The 25,593-nt window shown below is 36.0% G+C and overlaps 6 protein-coding genes across 8 annotated transcripts; 4 read left to right on the plus strand and 2 right to left on the minus strand.

Annotated features, from left to right (window-relative positions):
- The first annotated feature begins 876 nt into the window (after positions 1–876).
- LOC119079424 (aldo-keto reductase family 1 member B1-like) lies at positions 877–4,365 on the plus strand. Its single transcript, XM_037187329.1, has 8 exons — positions 877–1,055; positions 2,492–2,634; positions 2,695–3,031; positions 3,092–3,199; positions 3,707–3,745; positions 3,818–3,887; positions 4,014–4,152; positions 4,218–4,365. Exons 1-8 carry the CDS (start codon positions 981–983, stop codon positions 4,258–4,260), a joined length of 954 nt encoding a protein of 317 aa, XP_037043224.1. The 5' UTR covers positions 877–980; the 3' UTR covers positions 4,261–4,365.
- Positions 4,326–7,083, minus strand: LOC119079423 (SET and MYND domain-containing protein 4-like). Its single transcript, XM_037187328.1, has 3 exons — positions 5,886–7,083; positions 4,826–5,438; positions 4,326–4,769 (listed from the first exon to the last, which is right to left on the minus strand). The coding sequence occupies exons 1-3, from the start codon at positions 6,517–6,519 to the stop codon at positions 4,436–4,438; spliced, it is 1,581 nt and encodes a 526-aa protein (XP_037043223.1). The 5' UTR covers positions 6,520–7,083; the 3' UTR covers positions 4,326–4,435.
- Positions 7,084–8,001: 918 nt separating this feature from the next.
- Positions 8,002–10,052, minus strand: LOC119079425 (probable cytochrome P450 6d5). Its single transcript, XM_037187331.1, has 4 exons — positions 8,973–10,052; positions 8,727–8,910; positions 8,434–8,667; positions 8,002–8,371 (listed from the first exon to the last, which is right to left on the minus strand). The coding sequence occupies exons 1-4, from the start codon at positions 9,928–9,930 to the stop codon at positions 8,176–8,178; spliced, it is 1,572 nt and encodes a 523-aa protein (XP_037043226.1). The 5' UTR covers positions 9,931–10,052; the 3' UTR covers positions 8,002–8,175.
- Positions 10,053–12,339: 2,287 nt separating this feature from the next.
- On the plus strand, positions 12,340–12,968 carry LOC119079427. The gene is made up of 3 exons (XM_037187335.1): positions 12,340–12,425; positions 12,493–12,638; positions 12,704–12,968. The coding sequence occupies exons 1-3, from the start codon at positions 12,414–12,416 to the stop codon at positions 12,873–12,875; spliced, it is 330 nt and encodes a 109-aa protein (XP_037043230.1). The 5' UTR covers positions 12,340–12,413; the 3' UTR covers positions 12,876–12,968.
- A 2,373-nt stretch (positions 12,969–15,341) lies between these two features.
- LOC119079426 (venom serine protease-like) lies at positions 15,342–17,549 on the plus strand. 3 transcript variants are annotated; one of them, XM_037187334.1, is made up of 7 exons: positions 15,342–15,371; positions 15,450–15,655; positions 16,001–16,133; positions 16,199–16,275; positions 16,349–16,451; positions 16,512–16,607; positions 16,671–17,411. In XM_037187334.1, exons 1-7 carry the CDS (start codon positions 15,356–15,358, stop codon positions 17,252–17,254), a joined length of 1,215 nt encoding a protein of 404 aa, XP_037043229.1. In that variant the 5' UTR covers positions 15,342–15,355; the 3' UTR covers positions 17,255–17,411. The 3 variants fall into 3 exon arrangements, with proteins under 3 accessions (XP_037043229.1, XP_037043228.1, XP_037043227.1); XM_037187333.1 differs by having other exon boundaries at positions 15,349–15,655; positions 16,671–17,023; positions 17,323–17,549; XM_037187332.1 differs by having other exon boundaries at positions 15,349–15,655.
- Positions 17,550–20,346: 2,797 nt separating this feature from the next.
- On the plus strand, positions 20,347–22,275 carry LOC119079429. Its single transcript, XM_037187340.1, has 2 exons — positions 20,347–20,689; positions 20,764–22,275. Exons 1-2 carry the CDS (start codon positions 20,469–20,471, stop codon positions 22,007–22,009), a joined length of 1,467 nt encoding a protein of 488 aa, XP_037043235.1. The 5' UTR covers positions 20,347–20,468; the 3' UTR covers positions 22,010–22,275.
- Positions 22,276–25,593: the final 3,318 nt, after the last annotated feature.

Raw genomic sequence — 25,593 nt, forward strand, 5'->3', positions numbered from 1 at the left:
CGATTTACAAACTCAGTGCCAGATGGCTCTTCTATCAGTTATTTCACAAAGTATAACACTTTCATTCAAACATTCCCGAACGGTTTCGGAACCATAGTCCGTTGATTTCAAATCTTGTACTTCAATTTTTTAAATATGTATTTTACTATATAAAAGACCATATTACCCAGGGCTTGTCATTATTTCTGTCGTCGTTGTCGATAACAGATGATTGAATATGAAAATGCATCCGACTTTTCGGCAAACATAAAGCTGAACCTTCATTTCAGCTCTGTTAATTTGGACAGCTTCGAGTTTGGCTTCAGCTTTTGAGGCTCTATCGTTCGACATTTTTTCCCTTTGGTTTTTTATTCATTCCTTAACCTGTTACAGACGGCAAGAGTATGACCAGTGTTATTATTGCATCTATTACTTCCATTGATCAAAGTATTTTTAGTCAGTCGTTTTCAAATCTTGTACTTCAATTTTTTTAAGATGTATTTTACATAAAGGACCATATTATCCAGAGCTTGTCATTATTTTTGTCGTCGTTATCGATAACAGATGAATAGAATAGTTGATATATCTTTCTCAAGAAACGTAGCATTTGTTAGCCAAATTTTCTACTGTGAAATGTTAACACGAGAACATAACACCATCATGTACTATTCAGCATTTTCTATAGTGATCAGATAGAAATCTCTGATAAGATAAAACCATTTTTTTTCCGAAGACCCACCGTCTTATACACAGGTCTGACGTAGAAACGACTTACTGATTTACATTCGTACATGGAACAACATTCAAGATTGTGTATGTAACATGAAGGGGAATTTAGTTTCAACAAACACATACACCGCAAAACAAAATTTTCTTTTAAAATCCAGAATATCACATCGTTGAAATTAGTCGAACGAAATCGGCCGGTGTACGATCATTGATATCGTGTTTTACTTAAAGTCTTTACATTTACGCATTTTCTTGGATTAAAAACTTAAGCAATGGCTTCGAGAGTACCAAATCTTGTGTTTAATAATGGCAGAAAGATGCCTATCATTGGACTCGGAACCTGGAATGTACGTACATTGAAAACGAAAATATCCAAAAGATTCCAACATTTTTATCGTATAGAAATATCACGAAATTCAGCAAATGTATATTTCGTCTATTTGTTGTTGTGTGTTGTGTTTAGTAGTGGGAGCTGAAGTTTGTTAAACGTGTTACATGCCTCACTAAATTATGTTTAGAAAAATTTCGAACAGTTGAGCTGTTCAGCCGATGATTTTATAATTATCACAATCAAAAAACGTCTCTAAACAACAACAGCTTAGAATCAGGAAATGCAGCACTAGTTCGTAAAGAACAGAACACTCATTGTTATGCGAACTAGAGTTAATTTCAACCGGTAAATGTCCACTAACCGACATTTGACCTTGATTTTTCTAGTTGAAATAAGAAATGGTGATCTGAGTTATCTGTATTCTACGAAGATGATAACGCGAATACTTCAACAATTTACGTAATAATTTTGTTGAAGATTATTGAATAAGCTTGTTAGTAACATGCTTTGAATGGATGAAAGATAGCGTTCCTGATAGCGTCATTAACTACTGTTCACAGATGACAAGAGTGTATCACCAGTATAAACACCGTGTCTGATTATATTCTTTGATATTAATATTTTTTCAAAACTAATCGGAAATCTTTTACTTCATTAGTTTCAACGTTAATTTGAACTTCATTAGTTTCAACGTTAATTTGAATAGCTAGAGATGAAGTCTGATGCTTAATGTCGGCAGCAAAAAGACAAATTAGCGAAATATGTGTAAAAGCAAATGAAGTAACAGATTTTGTATCGAACATTAGGCGGTTCTTTCAACAAATAAAGTACAGATTTAATCATTATATCGCGGCACAATTGTCACATCGCTTTTCATATATATGCGGTATGATTAGCCGTATTGGCATTGAGCACGGCAGAGTAAAATAAACCAGGCAGTAGCGGTTCATTTTCGAAACGTCAAATAGGGGACCTAATACACTGTATGAAAATGAACTCAAATGAACACTGACATAAATTGAAACATTTTATTCGCAAAAAATATAGGGCTACTAGATTATTCAGGTCCCAAGTCAAATCAGCGCTCCTGCCTGGTTAACTTTACTCTGTCGTGCATTGAGAAAATGATATTTTGTTGACACTTGGTGGAATTGTTGGTAGAATTTCCTATTTTCTTCACTCGGTTAACAAATAACTATTGCTGGAAACAAATATTTACTGTCTTGGATGATAAATAAATACAACCTTTCGCTGTTGTCTTCAATTTCTTATTTGCCCCTATTAAGCTACAAAAAGCTTTGACAAGGAATGGGATTTATTTGAACTTAAATGAAAAGTGTGCTAGGAAATGTCCAGCTGTGACTCAGAAGCTCCCCAAAGCTTACCAAAAAGAATCCCGTTTTTATACCCGTCTCTTTATGTTTACCTTAAAATCCTTTTCTTTCAAAATAGTCTCCACCAGGAGAAGTCGCCAGGGCTGTTGGTGATGCAATTGATATCGGCTATCGTCATATCGATGGAGCTCACCTTTACCTAAATGAACACGAAGTCGGCCAAGGTCTAAACAGCAAAATCCAGGAAGGAGTTGTTAAACGGTGAATTCCCAACCAAGAGACTCAAGTCTAATTATAAATCTAACAAAATATTGTTCACAGCGAGGATATGTTCATCACATCGAAACTATGGAACAGTTCTCACGATACTGCTTACGTGCGAGCTGCTATTGATCGAACTCTTAAAGACCTGAACACTCCGTATCTTGACCTGTATCTGATTCACTGGCCGATGGCATATCAGCCCGGAGGTGATCCATTCCCGAAAGACGACAAAGGTGACATCATTTATTCGTTTGTGGATTTCGTTGACACGTGGAAGGAAATGGAGAAGGCCGTTGATGAAGGTCTCATAAAAAGTATTGGTGTGTCAAATTTCAACAAGAGACAATTGGAAAAACTGGTGGCAAACTGTCGCATTAAGCCAGTCATTAACCAAGTATTTACTTGATATTCGCACAGAAATGTTTTTCGTATCTAACAACCCGCTAAATTTTAGTTTGAGTGCCACCCGTATCTAACGCAGAAAAGACTGAGCGAATTCTGTAAGTCAATTGACGTTGCAGTCACAGCATACGCTCCATTAGGATCACCAACTCGACCATGGGTAAGAGTTACTTTAGAGAATCATTCATTTTGTCCATTGTAACGCAAGCTTCGTTAAAATATCATTTCCGCCGTCATTGTTGGTAAAGTAAATAGGCACAAGTGTAAGAAAGTCCTATTGTGGCATCTACTATAAGAAATAAGTGGAGCCGAAACAGGAACTCCATTCCAAGAAAAATCCAAAGAAGGGGAAACTTCGCATCACACAGATTGTGATGTGGTTGGAGAATTACCCTAGAACTATGCTAACTTAACCAACATCTTCATCATCAGGATCGGACTGGTTCAAAAAAGCCGTTTGGGCGTTGTATCGAAAAATTTGTAAAAAAAAGTCCCGTCATTGCCCTTAATAAAAATAAAAAGCTCTTCGAATGACCTTGGGCCAGTCCAAGCCTGTTCATCATCAAAGTTACTGACCTTGACCCTTTGATAATCCTTTAATTCACTGGTTTTAACATTCATTTTGTAAAATAACACATGTCCCGTCTCTAATTTTACAATGTTTTAGGTGACGAGTGATGATCCAGTCCTTCTCGAAGATCCAAAGGTAAATCATTTCTATTGTCATTGCATTCTCCTGCACGGCAATCAAGTTAAATTTTTTTAAATTTAATTGTAGATTCTAAGTCTGTCAACGAAGTACAACAAAACTGCTGCCCAGGTTCTAATTCGCTACCAAATTCAGAGAGGTACGGAATATTTAGGATTTCAACCTAGCATTTTACCAAGGCTGTATACTGTCGGACCCCAAAGTTTACAGTCTTGCGTTTCTACGACCCAATTGTTTGAAATTTGTTTTTTTCTTTTCGCTGCAGGACACAGTGTGATTCCAAAATCCGTAACAAAAGGCCGAATTCAATCGAACTTCGAAGTGTTCGATTTTGAACTAACCAGTGACGATATGGCACTAATCGACACCTTCGATTGTAATGGACGTGCTTGTCCACAGGCTGAGTATGTGTCTTCTTCGGTTAGTATTGCTATCCGGTACTGATCTTCTCTTTATTGTTTACTCACAGAGGTCGCAATCACCCCGAATGGCCATTCAACGACGAATATTAATGTTGCGGAAAATCGTTCCGTTGCAATCACTATACCGATGTACCAAAATTGATAGACTAGGATGTGCATTTGAAATAAAATTTTATTTTTTTGTTAAAATTGTGACTTTGGATTTTGTGAAAATATTTTTCGGTTCAACGAACCAGGAACTTGGGAAATCTTAGCTAAACCTGACTTACGGTATGACGAGTTTCGGCTTAATTACAATCGATATGCATTGCAGGATACTTTCCTGCAGAACTACAATCTCTGCCGATGGAAAAGCTCTGTCGTGATGCTTTTGTACTGTTTCGCAATAATCTCTGAAGCGCTTCTTCGCTAGATTGCCATCCAATTTCGGAAGTTCGTCCTTTCCCTTTCTTGCTGCTTTGTAAATCGATCTGTCTACTGTTTTAAGTCGATGAAAAACTGGATAGTCACTTGTACATGCAACACAATCGCAAAGGAAACCGTAATTGTCGAGTAACGTTAGTTGACGGTCTGCTTTCGGTTGGATGAAAAAAGTGTTTCTGGAAATTAAATTAATTTAGATTCTGATTTCAACAGTAAAAACCAAGCCTCTCACTTATAGCAGTCGAAAAGTTGTTCTCCCTTTCGTATGGGTCGTTCCACCAACAACATCATTTTATCTTCCACATAAATGCGATTCACATTCGGTGCACATCCATGGTTCACCAGTGAAATGAATGGATAGCATCCAATGCCGATCATTTGCGGAACCTGATCATACTTTCGCAATGACCAGCCGCATATGCCATGGAAATTGGAATCTCCGATTTGCAAAATTCGCAAAATAAATTTCCGGATGAAAGCTTCGTGCGAATCCCACATAGCAGACAATGCTGGATGAACTTTAAACAGTTTCTCTGGCGAGTCATTTCTGTAGTCTTTGTCGTTACGTGCAAGACACAGCAATGAAATCAGATAATTTTTACCATTTGCTCGATTATCGGGATCCGAGAAGTCAAAGTCATAGACTGAATGGGATTCACTTTCGATTTCGTTGAAAATTTGTTCCAAATTCGATATTGATCCGTCAGAAATCGACAGAGCCCGGAAAAATGTTATCATTGCCATTTGCATGACTCCAGACTTGTGCAGCAAGTCGACAATGGGACACTCGTAGTTGTGATATTCGTTCAGTGCGTTTTTTAGGCATTGGTCCGAGCAGTACATAGCTAAAAAATGGGTTAAATAAATCGAATTACTTTCAAGTAGAGACTCTAAATGGAGAACTAAAGTGAAACCAACAGTAGTAAAGAGGGTGGTATCGAGCCCAGTTAAGTTAACTGGTTTCTTCCTGGTTGACTGGACTTTTACGTGTAAATTTTGACAAACCACCAATCGAGATCAGTTGAATAAGTGGTCTTTTTCCTCTCTTTTTCCGCTCTGTTAATACTCTATAGAAAGAAACGTTCCACCAAATGAAACCTTTCAACGGGCTTTTTTCTTAATTCTGAATTGAACCGAACCATTTTCCACAGTTTTAGGAGCTTTCCATAAATGACGTACACTGTTTTAGAGTTCTTTAGACCCCCTCACCACTAAAAGTGAACGTCATTAATGAACAGACCCTCACCTACATTATATAAAATACATAAAGAGCGTGAATGTAAATGACTTACTTAACGCACACGTTGGACACGGGAGCAGATCTAATAAATTGCTTCTCAAGCAGTATGCACACCTCTGATATTTGTTCGTTCCATCGCATCCATCGTAACGACTATCGGTTTTAATTATCTTAAAATGTGGCCGTTCGATCGCAACAATATCGCCGACTTTCAAATCTCTATTGGACACGATATATCGTCCAAATTTCTCGCTACTCCTCAATTCAAGACTATTCGAAACGAACGGCAATTTTGTGTTGACCTCATTGGACAGCTTAATAAACTCAAATGGATTCTCATCGAGTTTTACTTCCGTTCCACTTTCAATTTGCGATTTGCATTTCTCAGTTCGCTTGTCTAAAATGTGATAGTTCTTTTCAGGATAGCCATTGAGGCGTGCTAGTTCGATATTGTGTAAACTCTTTCCGAACAATTTCATTTCATAATACACTGCCGATCTGTTTGCATAGGCAAGACCAAGTGCTTCACTCGCTCGTTCAGCAAAACTTAAACTTTCGTTGTACTTAAGCAACGCATCGAAAAAACTCTTTTCGAGAAAGAATTTATTTCCTTCGTTTCTCGTTTTTTCAGCTCTTTCATATGACTTGACCGTATCATTTTTGTCTGCTTGCATTTTGTTCATCATACAATTGCCGCTAAAAATAACTTAAATTCTCTAAATAATAGTTTATCATTTATTCGTCACTCCTCACATTTCCCACATGATCAAAAATAAGTTTTGGTTGAGGAAAATACAAAAATGCGCAAAAAAAAACAAATCGTTGATTCCTCTTGTACACTTCTTCGCTTTGGAGTGATTCAGTCATTAAGCACCGTTGTAAGATTGCAATTAGCCGTACCAGACCTTTAAAGTTAATTAACACAGTTTCTCCTCAAACGCACAACACAATTTATTTATTTGCAGAGTCGAGAGCCCTTTTCTCAAATAACTGTTCCGAATAATGGTATATTGACGACGCCCGCATTAAAACTGGTAGTTAAATGAAGAAAATGTGTAAGAAAAGCAGAAATTTCTGAAATATTCGTGTGCCATCGGAAAACAGAATAGAATTTTCACAGATGTGTGTTGATAAATAATACATGATTGTTAGTCATAACTCATATGCGAACATCAGTTAAAATATGCGTTTTGTTCAGTGGAAACTTTAGACGTTGACTTTTCACAGACGGTAAACGTGTTACACGGTGTTACAACGGTGTATGTATAGTATTATATTACGTCACTAAGGACAGAAAAGGTATTTTTTGGACCCAGGTGGTAAATACGATGATGTGGCTAGGGCAGAGGATGTTTTTTTCACCACTGTGGTCAAAAAATACACCTTTTTGGTCCGAACATAAGTTGACATAATTGATACGAAAAAGTGGGAAGAAAAATGGAAAAAGTATTTTCGAATTTGGTTCTATGTCTGGTAAGAGAATGTAACGTTTTTGGTCCGCCTGAAATAACTTTTTAATGGGTCGGGGTCGAAACAGGGGTTTTTCTGAAATTTTCTTGCCTTTTCGACCTGAGAAGTAAAATAATGTATTTCGAAGCATTTTCAAATGTAGCCCTCAATTGATTCGGGCTACAAACGCCGACTATTTTTTGTTGAGACATGTTGGAAGAGATGACAATGACACATTAACTGGCCACAAGCAAACAATTCTTTTACTCATTAATCTCTATAAATTTGGCTTGGGAAACTATTGACTTACTACTGCATTTCAATCGTCGAGTGTAATACAACATTTACTTCAATTGTTGTAGAATGGATGTGACTGCCTTTTTGTTTCCAAATTGATGTATAACCATGTTATAGACAGTGCGCTGTTTATAACTCAACCTGTTTCGGACAGCTATCATCTGTTATCGACAACTATTTCAGGAATAAACGACAAGCTCTGACTGATGCGGACTTATATGTCAAAACACATGATTAAAAAACTGAACTAAAAGATTTTAATCAGTCTCTTGCTGAGACACTTAGATCAAATGAAGTAATAGATACGACAGTAAACATACTGATATCCTTGTCGTCAATAAAAGATTCAAATAGATTTGAATTTCCAATCCTTTTTTTCGTAAACAGTAACAACCTGACAGAGACACATATCAAATGAAATGGGAAATAATTTTTCCTGTGTGTATAGAGATGAATTTCGTGGATGAAAACATTTCTGTAGTGTCTAAGATGTTGTGAAATGTGTTCAATCTACGGAATTCATTCCGATAAGTTTAATTTCAAAATAAATACAATTTGTGACAATCCTCTCGTCTCTCGCACCATCTTATTCAAATTTACGAAACAACTCGCGGTGTCAGCCTAAGATTGAACGGTTTCAATGGAGTGTGAATAAATTGATGTGGGTCAATATCAAGCTCCACATTCTCCAAACTCTTATCGACCAGTTCGACATTGAATTTAGCCAGCACAGTTGCCATACCGATTTTCGTAGTTACTTTAGCTAGTCTCATCCCGATACAGTTGCGAGGTCTTATAAAATGAAATCGTTTATGACTGACTCAACCATCCATACAAAACATTTTAAAACTTACCCATCACCAAACGGCAAGTAATAGCAACCCTTCGTTTCGCTCGTTGATCCCGTAGACGAGTCTAAGAATCTTTCCGGTCTATATTCCAAAGGATTATCGTAAATATCTGGATTGCGTTGAATGCCCAACACTGGTATCATCATTTCAGTTCCTTTCGGAACGACCAAATTAGTGTCGGGTACTCTGAAGTCTTCATTGGCCACTCGGAACAATAGTGGCACAATTGGATATTTTCTATGGAAATGTTTTGCGGTCAAACCATTGACTTCCATGTTGGCATAAATTATTTCTACCTCAAAGCTTCATCAATACAACATTCTAAGTACTTCAGTTCATGAACCATTTCGTAGGTGAAACCCTTATTGCCATGGGCGGCGAGGACTCTATCAATCTCTTCTTGAATTTTTCGTTGAACTCGTGGATTCCTGGCCAATTCGAAGATGCAGAAAGACAGGGTGGAGCTTGACGTCTCAAAACCTGAAGTGGTTTAAAATTTAAAAAAACGAAAATCATTTGCGATCTATTGAAATGGTTTTTACCAGCCACGAAAAACAGAAATGCATTAGCAAGCAATTCCTCATAAGTTAGTTTTTTCATCTCCCCACTCTGGCTGCCCGCTTCCTTCTCAGCCCATTTGGTTTCTCCCTTATCAGCTGACAGAAATCCTTGGTCTTTCAGTTGAATCAAAAGTTGCATGAAATCGTTCCGTTCATAGTTGTTCTGCGCCCTATAGTTTATGGTCTGTTTCACAACGCCATCGAAGAATTGTTCAACATCGTCGTGAGTGAACTTAAATTTAACAATTTTTCTTAGCAGTGGAAAGAAGATGGCAACGCTCGCTTGAAGTTTTTTCTTCCAATCCATTTCAAATAATTTGACACCCATCTTTCGGAAAATGTGATCCGGATCATTGATGCAATCATTGTCGATACCGAAAGCAACCGATGAGATAATGTTTGTGTTGAATCGTGCAAAGAGATCTCGGAACTCGAACACATCGCTTCCATTGTTCACATTATCCACCAAATATTTATCAAGAACATTACCACAGTCGGTTATAATGGAAAACATTCCCTTCAATTTACCACTGGTGAAAGTCGGTGACAGCTTGGTTCGGAGATCCCGCCATTTCTTTCCCGGTGTGTTAAATAAATTGTCTTGAATTGGATCGACATCCAAGTCAATGTTGCATGGTCGATCGTGAAAATTCGTAAAGTTTTTGATGAAGACGTGTTGCAGAAGCACTGGATCATTGACTAACATCACTGGCTTGTACAGAAAATAGATTCCCACCAACTTATGCATCTTAGTCTTTACGTACAGGCTTTCCAGCACTTGACCGAAGGACATTTTCTGTTTTATCATCGGTTGAATGTCGCCGAATATGAAATGTGGTTGCAATTGAGCGAAGCCGCGATTTTTCCAAAAGTTGTGCCGTCTCTGAGCTAAATAGTAGATCAGATAACAGCAGGTAATTATTACGATTACGGCGAACATTTTCGATATTTTCACAACACTGGACCGAAGTGAACTACTTGTAGCTTCAACGAGAAGGTTTTGCTTTTATATTTAACCGATTTTGCTCTTTTTACAAGTCACAGCGAACTCGGAATTTATTTTATCTAATCTGGTGGAGGTGAATAGACAATATTTTCTGATATTATAGTAAGGGGATTGTATAAAAAGCAGTGCTGTTCTTTCGGTTGTGGTATAGGAATTAGATGTAAAATCATTCCCCTTTTAAGAAAAGTATTTTCAACAGCAAATCTATTACTTCACCAGAATAATAACATGTACAATTTGTAAGTTCAATAAATATGAACAACTGGCTAAACAAACCGCACTTGAGTAAAACTAACCTGTTACATACGGCTATTCATCTGTTATCGACAACGACGACAAAAATATAGTAAAATGTAAAAAAATGAAGTACAAGATTTGAATTCAACAGATTAAAAATACTTTGATCGATGGAAGTAATAAGACCAGATAATAATACTGGTCAAATGCCGCCTGTAACAGGTTAATGTTTAAAAAAAACGGACAATAATTTCTTTGGTTATTGGCCTAGTAATATGAATGTTACATGGTTCGATTTTCGAATAATGACAATTTTCCCAAAACAACATTTTCCTTTCAGTGTCACTGCTATATTTTTGTCAAATCGTATTTTGGCTCGAACGCTTCGTTAATTGATAACAACGCGATTTTACAATAATGATGATTATGACTTTTGGTAAACATTACGAACGCCAGTAATGACACAAAAATGAGTCAATATAAGGATGATTGGTATGTGATCTGAATATGAGTCCGTTGGAACGTGATTTGTATTACTATACCGAATTGATTAATCATTGTTAGAGGCATAATTTGGTCGATGTGTGTGAATTAAGAAAACATTTTCGATGAATTTGTCGATTTTAAATATGTACAAAAAAAATGACTTAAAAGTGATGACGAAAATGACGTCACAGTCGTGTAACTTGTATAACTTGTACTCTAGTAAAACATTTAAACTACTAGTTAAAGAGAAGTGGATGGGAGAGTGGAAGAGGTAGAAATTATTGGTAGATTGTTGATTGAGTAAATATTATGCAGACTTTGTCTTCACCTAACTAAATTTATAGTTTCTCATATGGAAAGTTGATATTAAAAGATTCACGTGTTTCCATGTTTTTTTTTTTTTGCATTTATTGATATTCGTTAGTTCGATGAACCAATTAAAAATAGTTTCAGATAAATCATGTTGACACACTAATGTTTGCTGATGGTTTAACCCAATCTATAGAAACGAGAGACAACATAATGCTTTTCGATCGAAAGTTATTTTTAGTCGTTTAGCCGGTCTATAGTCAAAAGTTTTGTTTTTTTATCAACGGTTTTATGGTGAATTATATCTGTTACCGAAAATGATTAAGAAAATAAGAGATAAGCTCTAGCTCTCTAATGGAGTCGACACATCGACATAACATCTTTCTATGAGCCTACGAAGAAGATAATTCGGAAGTTAATTTGTAATAATTGGTATATACCACCCAAGGGGGTAATCACTAGTAAATCAGTAAATCAAGTAAATCACGGTAAATCACAAAAAATTTTGAAAAATTTTTGAAAATTTTTTAATTGTCACTGGATTACATTTCGAAGTATCGTGGCCGTAAACATATAGGATAAATTTCATGAACTAATACAAATTGAAGTAAATAGATTCAAATTTAGTAGAAACTTCATTTTTGATTTACTTGATTTACTGTGATTTACTGTGATTTACCGTGATTTACCGTGATTTACTGAGCTAGTAAATCAGTGATTACCCCTCGATACCACCTTCAAATTCAGTTTTATCATACTTCTATGCCCTGCCTAACTTTGAGAATTTTTTTCTTTCCAATCAAATTTTCTTGATTTTCCCGATTTTTAAAATGCTCTCAGATTTAAGAAATACAAAAAAGAAAAAGATAAGTCGTGACGGACGAGTCATAACTTTGAAGGAATCCATTTTCCTTGAATCCGTGACTTTCAATAAGATATTACTATAAGTGTCGTTAGAAATATACACGAGACGCTTATGAGTTGGACGTCCACAGAAGGCATAGTCTTGATCAATTGTTGATCGTAGTTCTACATGCGTCTAACCTCCCGAATTCCAATCGATTTCTATAAAACAGATACTGCTACTGCTACCAAACAGACAGCACAGTTTATATTTTTGAATCTCCAGTTTTAAGCTTCACCATTTGAACAACAAAAAAACCTTCAGTAAGATCTCCAACTATTATGCTGATTCGCAGGCAAATATTTGCAAAAGAATAGAAAGAAAATGATAAATCGATCGCCAATCTGAATAACTTAAAATCAAAAATTATTTGGTATAAATAAGATAGCTCAAATTTCTCTCTTTTCAGTCTATCCTAATTAATTGTGTCCGTATGTTTTAAGATATTTATATATAGTGAAATAGACATCGTTCAACCAGAATGCAGAAAACTGTAAGTTCAAAGTATGCCAAACGATTAGTGTACCTTTTAAACGAAGAGTTTTTATGAATTGTCGCAGGTCATATTTCTTATGTTACTGTCATATTGTGTGGCAAGAAGCATACACGATGGGAGAGATGTCATAGATACGCCAATGGAATCAATTGCAGCACCCAGTGACATTGAAGTAATCGAAGAAGTTGTTGAAGAGAATTCTGCACCAATGTAACTTATTGATTCAATCATACGGAAAGGAAGTCGTTTAAGTGACTTTTTGGCTACCATTTTAGTGAACAACAGAGCGACATCGAGGATGAGCCGGTAAATGCTGACAACTCAAGGAAATTATTTAGTACCACGACCACCGCTGCTACCGCGGCTCCAGCTAGACCCTTTACGCAGACTGTAGATTTATTGCTTGTTCTAAATTCATCGCTTATGACGGCGCGAAAGGGAAGTTAACTTTTCACGGATATTGACTGTCATCGTCAGCGACTAGAAGAAACTGTTGGCTCAGAATAATGTGGTCTTATACGTTCAATTCAATGTTAAACTGAAGTAAAAGATTTTTTTTGATCAATTTGTTGAATATTTCAATGAGAGTAATAGATTCGATTATAAAACTGTCGTACAAAAAAATCAAAAATTAATTTTTCCAGTACTCCAACATAAGAAAACCATTATTTTTTCCTTGCCTCCAGGCTGATTTTTGATTTTCGGGGTAGTAGCCAGAGGAGTCCAGCTACGAAATACTATAAGAACGTTGTTGACCTTCGGCTTCACTCGGGCAGAGTAACTCTGTCAGTGTTCCCGACTAAGACTTTTCGACAAAAAATTTCAACTTTATTTGCAAATAAAATCGACCTCGGTCTCAAAGGCCAAAGAAACATTTTATTCTGCATTCCACATCGCATATGATTTTACAATTACATGAAATGCATGGGTTAAGAAGCTTTGAACAACAAACATAACTCCGAGCAGCTATGTTTTATCTGCACATGTTTTAAAAGAAGTTTTTAAGAACGATTTCTTCCCATTTACATAAATTTCGAACACATAAGTGACAACCGGCAAATTCACTTAGAAATTATCAGATTGCTCAATGTCATATTAAATGACACCGGTAATACTATCAGCCGGTTACCTGAAAATCAACGGTCAATGCATTCCCTAATATTTCATTGGAAAGCTGAGACACAAGCTGTACCATTGAGTCCAGACAAGTATTTACATTTCGCAGTTGCTAGAGTTGCAATATCTACATTCGTTCCTAAGTTTCACCAAGCTTCATAAACTCGACGAACTCTACATAGGAGAATGACAAAAACGATGCATCCACAGCTCTGATACTAGCTCTTAACCTTGTTTTTATTAGGTGTTTTAACTAATACAACGAAAACATGACTCATATCTTTACGAAAAAAATGCAGAGCCTACGTGTGACTACGTAAGCCTCCGAATATTTTGTATGTTCGTGCTAGTAGCAGAGCTGTGACGCAGCCCATTCACTATGAATTCCGTTTACAAAAATATTTGAGTTTGATTGAAGTCTAACTGTAGACGGAGATATAATTAGCACCAGAATAAATCCTAAGGGCTTGTTGTACCTGTGTATGTGGCTGGGAATTCACGTAGAGCAACGTCCAACAAAAGAGATCGATTATTCACACAAATGTCCTTAAGTGTGAATGTGTAACTTAGTATTGCATATACTGCTACTGCATGCATATGCATACACATAGGGCTTCTTGAGGGTGTGAATGGTTGTAGAAGCACTGGAGCAGAAATAAACAATTGTTTATCAACCTGTCGCACACGGCTATTCATCTGTTATCGATAACCACGACAAAAATAATGACAAGCTCTAGGTAATATGGTACTTTATACAGTAAAATGTGAGTTAAAAAAATTGAAGTACAAGATTTGAAACCAACCAAATAAAAATATTTTGATCGTTAGAAGTAATAGACCCGATAATTATTCTGGTCATATGCTTGCCGTCTGTAACAGGTTTATTAAGTACACTGCACCGCCCATGTAGCTGAGAAGTGCCAATTATTCGTCTAATTGAGACACTGAAGATAGGTATCGACGGGAACGAGAGAACGAGACTCAATGCGACATACCAAAATACAGCTTTGAATAGAAAGCGTGCGATTGTGTAGATGTTGGAGTCTAACTACGATACTCCACAGGTGTAGGAATGATAGACGAGTAAGTTGAGAAAAAGCACAATGGGCCCGACAAAGATGACCTCGGTGTTGCCAGAAAAGTAATTTCTTCACATATAAATCAATCAAAACACCAGAAATAGAGCGCAAATGTCGAGCAGACTAAGAAGTTGTGGCCCCTCTACAGGCTAAAAGAGGTTTCCTATTTCTTATTACATGTTATTGATATGTTTGATACAGATATGTGTAGTACGAAGAACAGTAGTAGGATACGTAGGATATGTTTTGTTAAAAGTAGGATAATCTGGAAATACTATGCTCCTATACCGGACGGCAGAGAATAGTCGATGTGATTTTTAAAGCTCCAGTTTAAACGATAAATGGATTTAATTGATGTTTATTTGTCGATAAAAGTTTGAATTTAATAGTAATTCCAGAAAAGAGATCAACCCATAACACTATGTTAACGAGTGACACGACATCGAAATTTGAAAATTTCTTCGTCAATAGCAAAAAAAATATGTCACCACTTCAAAATATAAACATTGAAACTGTTACAGTGGCGTCTGTTTGCTGTAAAGCTACAAATCAATATTATCTCGGTTATTGGCGTGAAAAACGAAACCGCAAAACGAGGCAAATGGGTTTACCGTATACATAACATCAATGGAAATTAGTACATCTCTCACATATGAATTCCTCACATTTTCACGCATAAAAAGCGTTGTAATCCAACTGATGGTAGTCAGTAGAAAAATGTTTTCGATAAAAATGGATTGGCATACAGGTAAATTGCAAAAAGCGAAAAGAGGCCATAGTTGCAGCGCAACAAAAGGTGTGTCCTTACAGTGCTTTCATTCCATAGTGCCATTTATTATTGCTCTTCTAAGCACGATTGGACAGTGCCAATCTTTTTTCGAATCGTGCGATTCAACAACTAACATTGCTGCAGGTCAGACATTAAATGTCCAATCACCGGGAAGGTATGCCGCGGGATCATCATGCAGATACACAATTGTTGCGCCGAACGAGTACCAAGTCAGGGCGACGTGTAATCTCAACATGCAGGACGTAAGTGTATAATCCTTACTTGTACTGAAAACGAGAATTTCGTGTTGTCCTGTGCTGTAAACCGGATTGTGGAATGGGCTGAAAAGACATCCGCGCACTTGACCGTTTTAGTTCATAATTCCTCTATGTAGTTTACCTCTAGGGTTTTAGTACTCCGTTTAGCTAATGTGCATGCGTGGAGAGAGATTCTCCTGCTGTTCACGTGCATTTTCGAAACGAAAAGTATGTTACCAAAACGGTGAAGTACGCGAAGGCCTTAAATGTGTCGATCTGAGCGATGCAAAATTTCTCGTGTGTTTCCGTGGGCCTGGGGAGTTCGCAAATGTTTCGTTCCATGAATTTTAGGCTTCAAATGGGGGATGTTCCAGCGAGAGATTTTATTTTGCAAGAGATGGCCGGAAAGATCTGAGCACATCGACGTACTATTGTGGCTCACGCACCGTCAGTTTTACATCAAATGGAAATCAAATGGTCCTAGGTTTGTGTTCTAAATGGTCCACGGCAGTAGGAATTTTCAATGACAATGATTATTTGAACCAACAGCGTATGTTAGTAAAGCGTACAGTGGTCATTTCAGCTGTGCAATAACTACCGTATGTGACTGTGGATGGTCGATCAGTGTAAGTGCCACTCTACACTCTACAAAGAGTATTTGGAACGGTGATAAATATAGTAACATAAATCAAAATCTAGAGTCGCATTGTCGGTGGTACTCAGGCAGATGTAAACGAATTTACTTCCATGGCTGGACTCATCTCAGGCACAACTCGTTTTATATATTGTGGTGGCACGATTGGTAGAGAACTCTTATCAGAATTACGGATTCCACTTTTGTCTTGAGCTTTTCAATTTTTAGTATCTCCCAAATATGTTCTAACTGCTACCCATTGTCTGCGATATACTACAGCTGCCAACACTGCGATTGTAGTTGGCGAACATAACGTTAAGACAGGTGAACCGTAAATTACTTTCACAGTTGTGGCAGCACTTTTGTAACATCAAGCTTTCCCACCAGCCACCGACACACCATACACGGCCGTTTATGCGGTGAGACGATTCGTGGAGCATCCTTCTTACTCGACCGAAACCGATGTAAATGACATCGGCCTGGTAGAAACCGGTAAAGAAATATTGTATTCGAGGGCTGTCAGTCCTGCTTGTCTGCCGTTTTACTATACCTCATCAACCTTTAACGGAACTACTGTAACTGCGTCGGGATGGGGCTCAACGGAATACGGCGGCCCAATAAGTGATGTACTGCTGAAGGTGGATCTAAAAGTTCTGAGCAACGCACAATGTCGCGCGAAATACCCAGATGTCACGTCTTCACAGATGTGTACTTATGCAAACGAGAAGGACACCTGCCAGGTAGACTTTCTTATTTATACTCTGCGACCTCACACAAATTCTGATTTCCACCTCCCAAATTTCTCCTTAATTTCGGCATCAAAGCTACCGATTTTCACTACAAAATCTTCGCAATTCCTCAATAAGGTGGTACAATTTTCTGTGGATGGTCTACACTTTCTATTAGACTGTAAACGTACTTCATACACTCCAACCAACTCTTCTTGTAGAGTGCGTGGTTGGGGTAGGTAATGAAGGAGGTTTGTAGTAGCCAATGGTCAGTCTATTTTCTAATCAATTTCCTCCTTCCAAAACATTAGTACGATAGTGGTGGTCCACTCTGGTACCGTGCGACTGATGCCCGGTTGTTTGTAATCGGACTGGTTGTTCGCGGATTAGGCTGTGGCGGCATTACTCCTGGACTTAATACTAGAGTAGCATCGTTATTACCGTGGATCGAAAGTGTGGTTGGAACAGGATTGTGCAGTCGAGCGTTATCGTAGTATTTTATAGCGAAAATAATAAAGACGAGGCACGGACATGTGCGGCTGTAGAGTTGTTGTCGTTTTTGTCATATTTTAAATATTTTCCAACAAAACCTCAAAGTAAGTTGATGTTTTGTGCATTGCACAGAGACTTAGAATCCGTTGAACATCGATCACATCGTCTTTGTTTGCACACAGTCTAACGTAAGTCTCGGAAACGTTCTTAAACAGAAAACACTCGAACATTGAGTAAGGTGCACGCAGAGCAAAACTCAACCACTTTTCATTACCTTTCAAATGATACACAACACGCTGTTGAAAAAAAGTTTGTCTAGATTAATGGAGCTCTGAAAATTTCTTGTCGATTTTCTCACGTTTTCCTTCAAATTGACTCTTTCTCCAATGGACAGACTCGATATAAATTTTCTAAAGTCAAAATAGTTCTAATTTGATGGTTTTACATCACTTCCAACCTTTCTAAACAAAAAACGGTTGAATTTCTCGCGAATTTTTTGTTTTTGGAGCCTTAATGGCCATGATGAATTGATGGGGAGAATTTTAAAATTTGCTGTCTAAGGCAATTTGTAATTTTTTTCTAGTACTGGGACTTGCTACCTTACGCCCATGATTGAACTGTTGGAAATTCTTGGTAAAAAATAAGTGAAGAAATTCGCCGCCTTAAATCCGAAAAGCCATTAAGGCCATTGACAAAGTGTTGTATTGCTTTGACTTGACCAAAATTGTTGAAAAAATTTCTTTTATTCAACGAAGGGCGAACGAAACGTGTTACCGTTTACAATTCGTGACGAAACGTTTTACCGTTTACAATCATAGTGTGGACGAACAACAGGACAAAACAATGCTGATTTCGGCGTATCACGCCATCATCAGTGCACCTATGTCTTGCGATGACTATGTGCATATCAGCACGATACAAACTGAAGTGAGCAATCGCTTCAATTGTACGAGCATTATATACACTTTTTCGTCGTTGAATAAAAGAAATTTTTTCAACAATTTTGGTCAAGTCAAAGCAATACAACACTTTGTCAATGTTGAATTACTGACCAAGCAATACAACAATTTTATTATTAATTGTACCGATGCTTTTTGAAGTTTGGCATCGCAGTTGTGGGTGGCGCAACGGCTGCCATACTCTGCGCGGTTTTAGTAACGATTTATTTATTGTCACTAAAATTACCGAAAAACAAATTGTCGGATGTGAGAGATCCACAAAAGCTGTATGTGAGAGATATAGCACAAAAAAACAAAACAAAGAGTTTTAACAAATGACGAAAAAGTGTATATAATGCTCGTACAATTGAAGCGATTGCTCACTTCAGTTTGTGTCGTGCTGATATGCACATAGTCATCGCAAGACATAGGTGCACTGATGATGGCGTGATACGCCGAAATCAGCATTGTTTTGTCCTGTTGTTCGTCCACACTATGATTGTAAACGGTAAAACGTTTCGTCACGAATTGTAAACGGTAACACGTTTCGTTCGCCCTTCGTTGAATAAAAGAAATTTTTTCAACAATTTTGGTCAAGTCAAAGCAATACAACACTTTGTCAATGTTGAATTACTGACCAAGCACTACAACAATTTTATTATTAATTAAGGCCATGACTGGTTTTGGCTTGATTTTCTCAGTAAATAACGACAATAAGTACAATGTCAACAAATACTTGTAGTAAGGAAATTTTGACGTCCTACTGTTGTATTTGAACAGCCTGGTTTCGTTTCGACAACAACATTCAAAGTTGAATTAAAAAAACTTAGGCACAGTCTCGACGAGTGCACAGTCTCGGATTCGTACGAAGAGTGTATCGTAGGCAAGTGTTGCTTGTCCATAAAAGCCATGTGCATTTAAATTCAGCCATTCAAATGTCTATTGTCTTTTTAATTTGCTGAAGCAATTTTGAAAGCCCCTTCCGAAGTCGAAGTCTAACCAATTTTCTCTCATACGGCCTTATGCTACTCTCAAGACTTTGCCGAAGAAAGCAAAGCAAACATAGCAAAGCTCCAGCTGCCATTATGTCCGAAGATAAGATTAAAAACTGAAAGTGACCAAATAATTCCAATATGGCCGCCATCGGCCATTTTGTTTATAGCACTACAAACACTATTACCGTCTCCCAATCATCAATACCTTTCAATGGTTTTTCTGGACGGATAAACAAATCTTATATTTGTGTAGCAAAAAATTTCAAATTCTTCGCGCTAATTTTCTTGTTTTTGTAATTTGTAATGCCAACGCTAATATTTTTATAACAAAATATTTTCTTTCCACTTAGTAAAATTCATTCAAAATCCGTTTGACTTCTCATCTTAATAATTTTTCTTCCTAATTTTACTTGATTTCTTTTCTTTTTTCTTATAAAGTTTTTAATTTCGAATCTGTTTGAATACCTTCCTTTTTACGAATGCATTAAACCTACGCACTGCAAACATGACAGATCCTTGTGACAGCTTTAGTGGACTGTTGACAGTATTCATTTTTGATTGTCATGTGTATTGCGGACATGTTTTGCGAAAATCGGAAAATTAGAATTTTGTAGTGAAATGACATTAGATCTACATAACACACTGTACAGTTTCAGTTTTGCTTGAAGTGCGTCGGTTAAACGTTGAATCGCCAAGTCAAATCTTGTGCAGTTTAAGTATATTTAGATGTAAACAAACAAAATGGCTGCCATATTCAATGTACTAAAACTAAATATAAGAGTACGATTTCTGAGTAGTTTAATTCTACTGATCTCGGCGTAATAAGAGAAATCGCATAAATATTCCTAAATTTCTGACAGCTTGCCCACAGATCAGTTAAATTCAACTGGTTTTCCCTCTCCGTGAACACTATACATGCAACCAATACTATAGTATTGCAACCCGAAGTTCGAAAGAGTAACATACAAGAACGGCCATTGCTGTGTGTCCTTTATTGTGTCAGAAAAGGGATAATTAGATAATCTGTTTGAGATGAAACGTTATAAATGGTGTACGCGTAGTACTAAATTATTGAAACTGCAAACCTTCGTATCTATGAACATTGATTGCATGCAGCTAATTTTTGAGCATCTAGAATGGAAGGACCTAGTAAATGTTGCCGAGACGTGCAAATCATTTAATGAAGCGGTATGTGCTGTTTTTAAACGAAAGTACAGCGGACACAACATAGTGGCATTAGGATCACCTGAGAAGTAAATATTTCGTTGCAATGAATTGTAGTCCCATGTAGTTTAGAGATTAAATATTTTACTGTTATTTTACCCAGGAGTACAACACCATGCAATTTGATTGTTATATCTCAACCGATGATTTTCAAAGTGCTTCGTAATTTTGGTCATACAATATCAAATCTACACGTGTACATGTCTGTCACTATTTGGCATGCTGATCTGTTGCTTTATGTGAATGAATATTGTTACGAATCAATGGAGAAGATATTATTCTATCGATGCAAGTTCGAACCATTGGAATGGAGAAAACCATTTAGAAATGTACAAACGCTCAAAATGTTTGAGTGCCAATTTTCCGATCAACCGGCAACGTTTACCAGCGATCACTTTCCGAATTTGAAACATCTAAAATTGAAGGAAAATTCCTATTACAACTCACAGATTGTACAGCATATGCAACAGCTTTTAAGATTGTCCTTCACACCGCAAAGACAAAGCCAACTTAAGACTCCAACAATACCTAATGAAGATGATATTATCGAACTGATAAAGATTAATCCACAGGTGGAAGTGTTGCACTTAAGCATCTTTGAACATCATGGACATGGAATACTTCAGTGGATTAGTAAGCATCTTAAATCGCTTCGAAAGTTAACTCTATCTGTCCAAGATGAAACTGTCTTCCAAAAAAATCAGGAATTGCTTGAATTTGACAATATTGAAGACTTTCATCTGTTGATCTATGAAAACGCAGTGCTTTCGACGAACCCATTCGTTTTTAAAAAACTTAAATCGTTTACTGCCACCAATTGGTGCTTTAATGAAAAATGCACGATCGACTTCATTGACAAAAATAATTGCATAACGTCGTTTGATATTAATTTCGAATCCATCAAAATAGATGCTCTTGTTGCAAAAAATATTCTTCAAAATGTCGAAGAGTTCAGATTGAACTACGTCGAAAATGTTCCACTGATCCAAATTCTTGACATCTCAAAACAAAATTTCAGATTAAAGAAATTCTTGATTAGCGGAGATGTTGCGCAATCATATCAAGCCATATGCAATGCAATTACGACACATGGATTTGAAATTAAATTAAAAAAAAGCAAACGTGTAAAGGGGTTCCGCTCAGTTGGCAAAATATTTATCAAAGTTCTGGAATTATCTGTAAGGAACTCGCATAATTTTTTGGTAAAGCAATCGGTTTTGGAAGTTATAGATGAGGGTACTCAAGATTCGTCTATACGGTGGTACAGTGACAAATCAGCTATTGTAAGGTTCAAGAAATCTGTTCGTCCACTAAAACTTAGTTCATATTTTTTTACGCAGCTAGACTAACAAAAGATTAATCTATTTTATCTGCCTAGAAAGATAATCTCGCTGTTATCCCAATATATCTGTTCTCGACAATTAAAATAGTGTATGCACCTCTGTCCAATAGGCTTATTTTAACAACACGCCTTCGGTTCGGTCCAAATGGTCAAAATAAACATTTTGGACAGATACGCTAAGTGCATACGCTATCAATCTGCAGCTATTACACACAATATTACATTACATATTCTAAATATTACAAAAAAATTACATTAGGGGCTCCTCAGCCGCTTTTTTCAAAACAATCCGAAACAATTCGATCAAAATACAAAAAAATTCCAAAATCTTTTTTTCTTGGCAATAAATATCTAACTACTTTTCAAATGAACCATCACAACACAAAATCGTCCGATTTTTTAGTGTAATTTTTAATTATTGAAGTTTCCAATTTTCTCTGAAAATCGACGTCGGCGAACTTTGGCTACATGCCAAAGTCAGGTTTTCACTTTTTTTATTTTCTTTTTATTTTATTATTATATCTTTGACTCTATAGAGTGGAAAAAAACAAAAAACCGGACAAAAATATCGTAAAGCTTTTTTTTTCGTAAAGTCGAGAATGGTCCAATGTGCCCCTACTAGCAAATTTTCAGTAATCGATTTATTGCTACCTGAAGTTGTTCCGGACCAAAGTCTGAAAATGGGTTTTTCGGATTCTTTGGGCAACTAGAATTTTTTGTGGACCAGTTTCTTTCGCGTCCCGCGAAATCGATCACCCCTAATCTACAAGTAACCGTTATAGTTTTTCTTATTATGTTTTTACATTTTTTTAAAGTAAACTTAAAAGTATCACACTTTTCTACAAACAATTCGTCAAAGGAAGCAACACTCTCTTCTACAAACACTTTGCAAAAAGGAAGCATCACTATCTTTTACAAACGTTGTGTAAAAGAAGAATAAATTACTGTCTTCTACAAAGTCCTTGTAGAAAAGAGTGATATAAAAGAGTGTTTATAGAAGAGAGTTACGCCTCACTTTACAAAATGTCAAATCATAATACGAAACAACGCACTTCAAGCCAAACTGCTTTGAGTGACAGCTGTCAGAGTATTATGAAAAAATTTCTCAATTTTTTTTACGGGGCCAAGATTTGTATGATACACTGTCCAGTTTCTGTACACCATTTAGAGTACTATTCGTGCTTGAAGAGCGTTGTACGAACTGTTAACGGTTACATATTTAAAGATTTAAGTCAATGTTTCATCAATTACATCAATTACATCAATTACATCATAAAAACCTTTTCAGTCTAGTGAAGAAGTGCTCGCTGCCATGCCTTTCTCACGGAAGTTTGAATAAAATTTATCTGTCACTACGTAAACGTCGAATTCGAGAAATTCTAAAAGAGAAAATGGCGCAAATGTAGTCCTAGTAACAATTGCTAGGTAAAGCTTTTTTGTGGATTAACCCGAAGCTTCATTAGATGCTTGTTCATTGAAGAACAAATGCTAGCAGATAGTTCTCTTTTTATACCACTGACTGCTTCGACAGTCCCAAGAAATAAAAGCAAAATTGATTTTATATTTTAATTTTTAAGTTTATTCTACGAAATATTTTATGTTTTTTTTTTACTTAATAATTTACCACATCATTCATTATATTCATACATAACTAAGATATAGGTTAAACTAGTCCATTTAAAGATTTCATATGACAATAATTATCAAAAAAAAACATTCTCCTCATTATCTCATATCATTGATTTTTTCCCACATCGTTCAAATGGTCTTATTATAAATTAAATTATTTCAAATTTATACAGCGTTTATTATGTGTTTAATTATAGCACTAAATTTATAGTTTTTTTGTATTTTATTTTTGCAGGAAAATTTTAATTTTTCTTTCTTCTCTTTTTTTATTGTGTCTTCTATATCATTAGAATTGGTTTGGTCATATTCTTTTCAATTGTATATGAATCATACGATCGATATAAAAATATAATGGCAATATGAATGCATTTGATTTTTAGTTTTTAATTTTCGTTTTTTCCCTTAGTTTTTAATTTTTTTTCAATTGTGTTGTTGTTGTTGCATTTTTCACTTATTTTTTTGGATTATTTTAGCCTGTTTTTAGATTGAGTTAAATATAAATATTTGATTATAATGCGTCTAAGTATAAAGTGGAAATTTATTTTCGTTTATTTTATAAATGTTTATTGAATGTGATGAGATTTACTGTTATTCGTTTATAATAATTTTAAATGTTCACAATAAACGGAATAGAATTTGGAATTTATGTTTATAAGATGATTCACAAATTTAAAAGCAATTTATGGTTGGAATCGAAAAGAAAATTATCACTCCGATGTTTCGTTTTCTCTTTTTCTTTTATACTAAATTTAGCACGACATTTCTGTTAAATTTAAACAATTTTTTATTGGAGTTTTGAGTTCACACGAATCGAAACCGATATGTTTGGATTTTTGTTAAAATTTCATAAAAATAAAGAAAAATTTTATCAAAAGAAATTTTTTGTTCTTTAATGTCTAGGGGTTGTGTATAACATGAGCTTTTTAGTTAATAATTTATTTTTTCACAAAGTTATTTGTTGAGCATTTTCATTAGAAAAGGAAAAGAAAGTGTTTGGTAAAGGACGTTTTTAATTGTTACAAGAATAAGATACGAAAATATTGGAACTACCCTATCGTTTATGTGTGAGGGGTGAAAGAGATTTAAACTATAGTGCGAACCGACGAGCCACGTATTAATTGCGAACCATTCTTTGGTGTAGTTTTCTGGTTTATTACGAAAGAGACGAGCCAAGGAAAACTGAGTTGAAGTACTTTCAGTCAACTCAGTCTTCAGAAAGCCCTCTCAACAAACAGACATCCTAAATTGCAACAGCGGCTGGGATCAAAATTTCTTTTCTTTTCTTTTTTGAGTTCTAATCTAACATCCAATCGTATGCCGCGGAACGGAATATAATACAATGAAAAAGGGGACAATGGATGTTTCGAAATTAGGGCTAGGAGCAAGTCAAATCTTATCTTAAAGTCTGCGGCTTTTATATTCATCCTGTTAACTGATTTTCAGATTCGGATCATTTGATACCTAAACTGTTTCCAACACTATTCGACGTTCAAATTTATGTACTTTGACTTGTACATGTAATGTGAGAAACGACAAGTGTTTGATGCAAAATCTTTTACTTCATTTGTTTATCCATTCATTTTACTATATAAAACATAGTTGATGTAGAAAGTTCAGTTGTCAATAACGAATTTCCAATGAAAATAGAAGGTGCTGCAAAGTTGAGAATTTTAATATTTTATGCCGAAAGGTTAACAGTAGAAAAATAGCATGAAATTATGGGATCTAGATAAATCTACAAACTTTGAGCAATTTCAATTGTTAGTTCTATGTGGAAGTCAGGTATTGATAGTGGGAGGATTGCTTGAATGTTTGTTAAAAATCTGCAGAAAATTATCTGAAGACATTGTCATGCTATGGAATAATTCTAAAATCGGAGAACAACAAAAAACGTTTATCAGGTGAATCGATTGACAGTCCTTGTCTGGGAAAATAAATATCTAAAAACGACAAGCGTATCAC

The sequence above is a fragment of the Bradysia coprophila genome, unplaced genomic scaffold, assembly GCF_014529535.1.
Source record: "Bradysia coprophila strain Holo2 unplaced genomic scaffold, BU_Bcop_v1 contig_324, whole genome shotgun sequence".
NCBI classification, from domain to species: Eukaryota; Metazoa; Arthropoda; class Insecta; order Diptera; family Sciaridae; genus Bradysia; species Bradysia coprophila.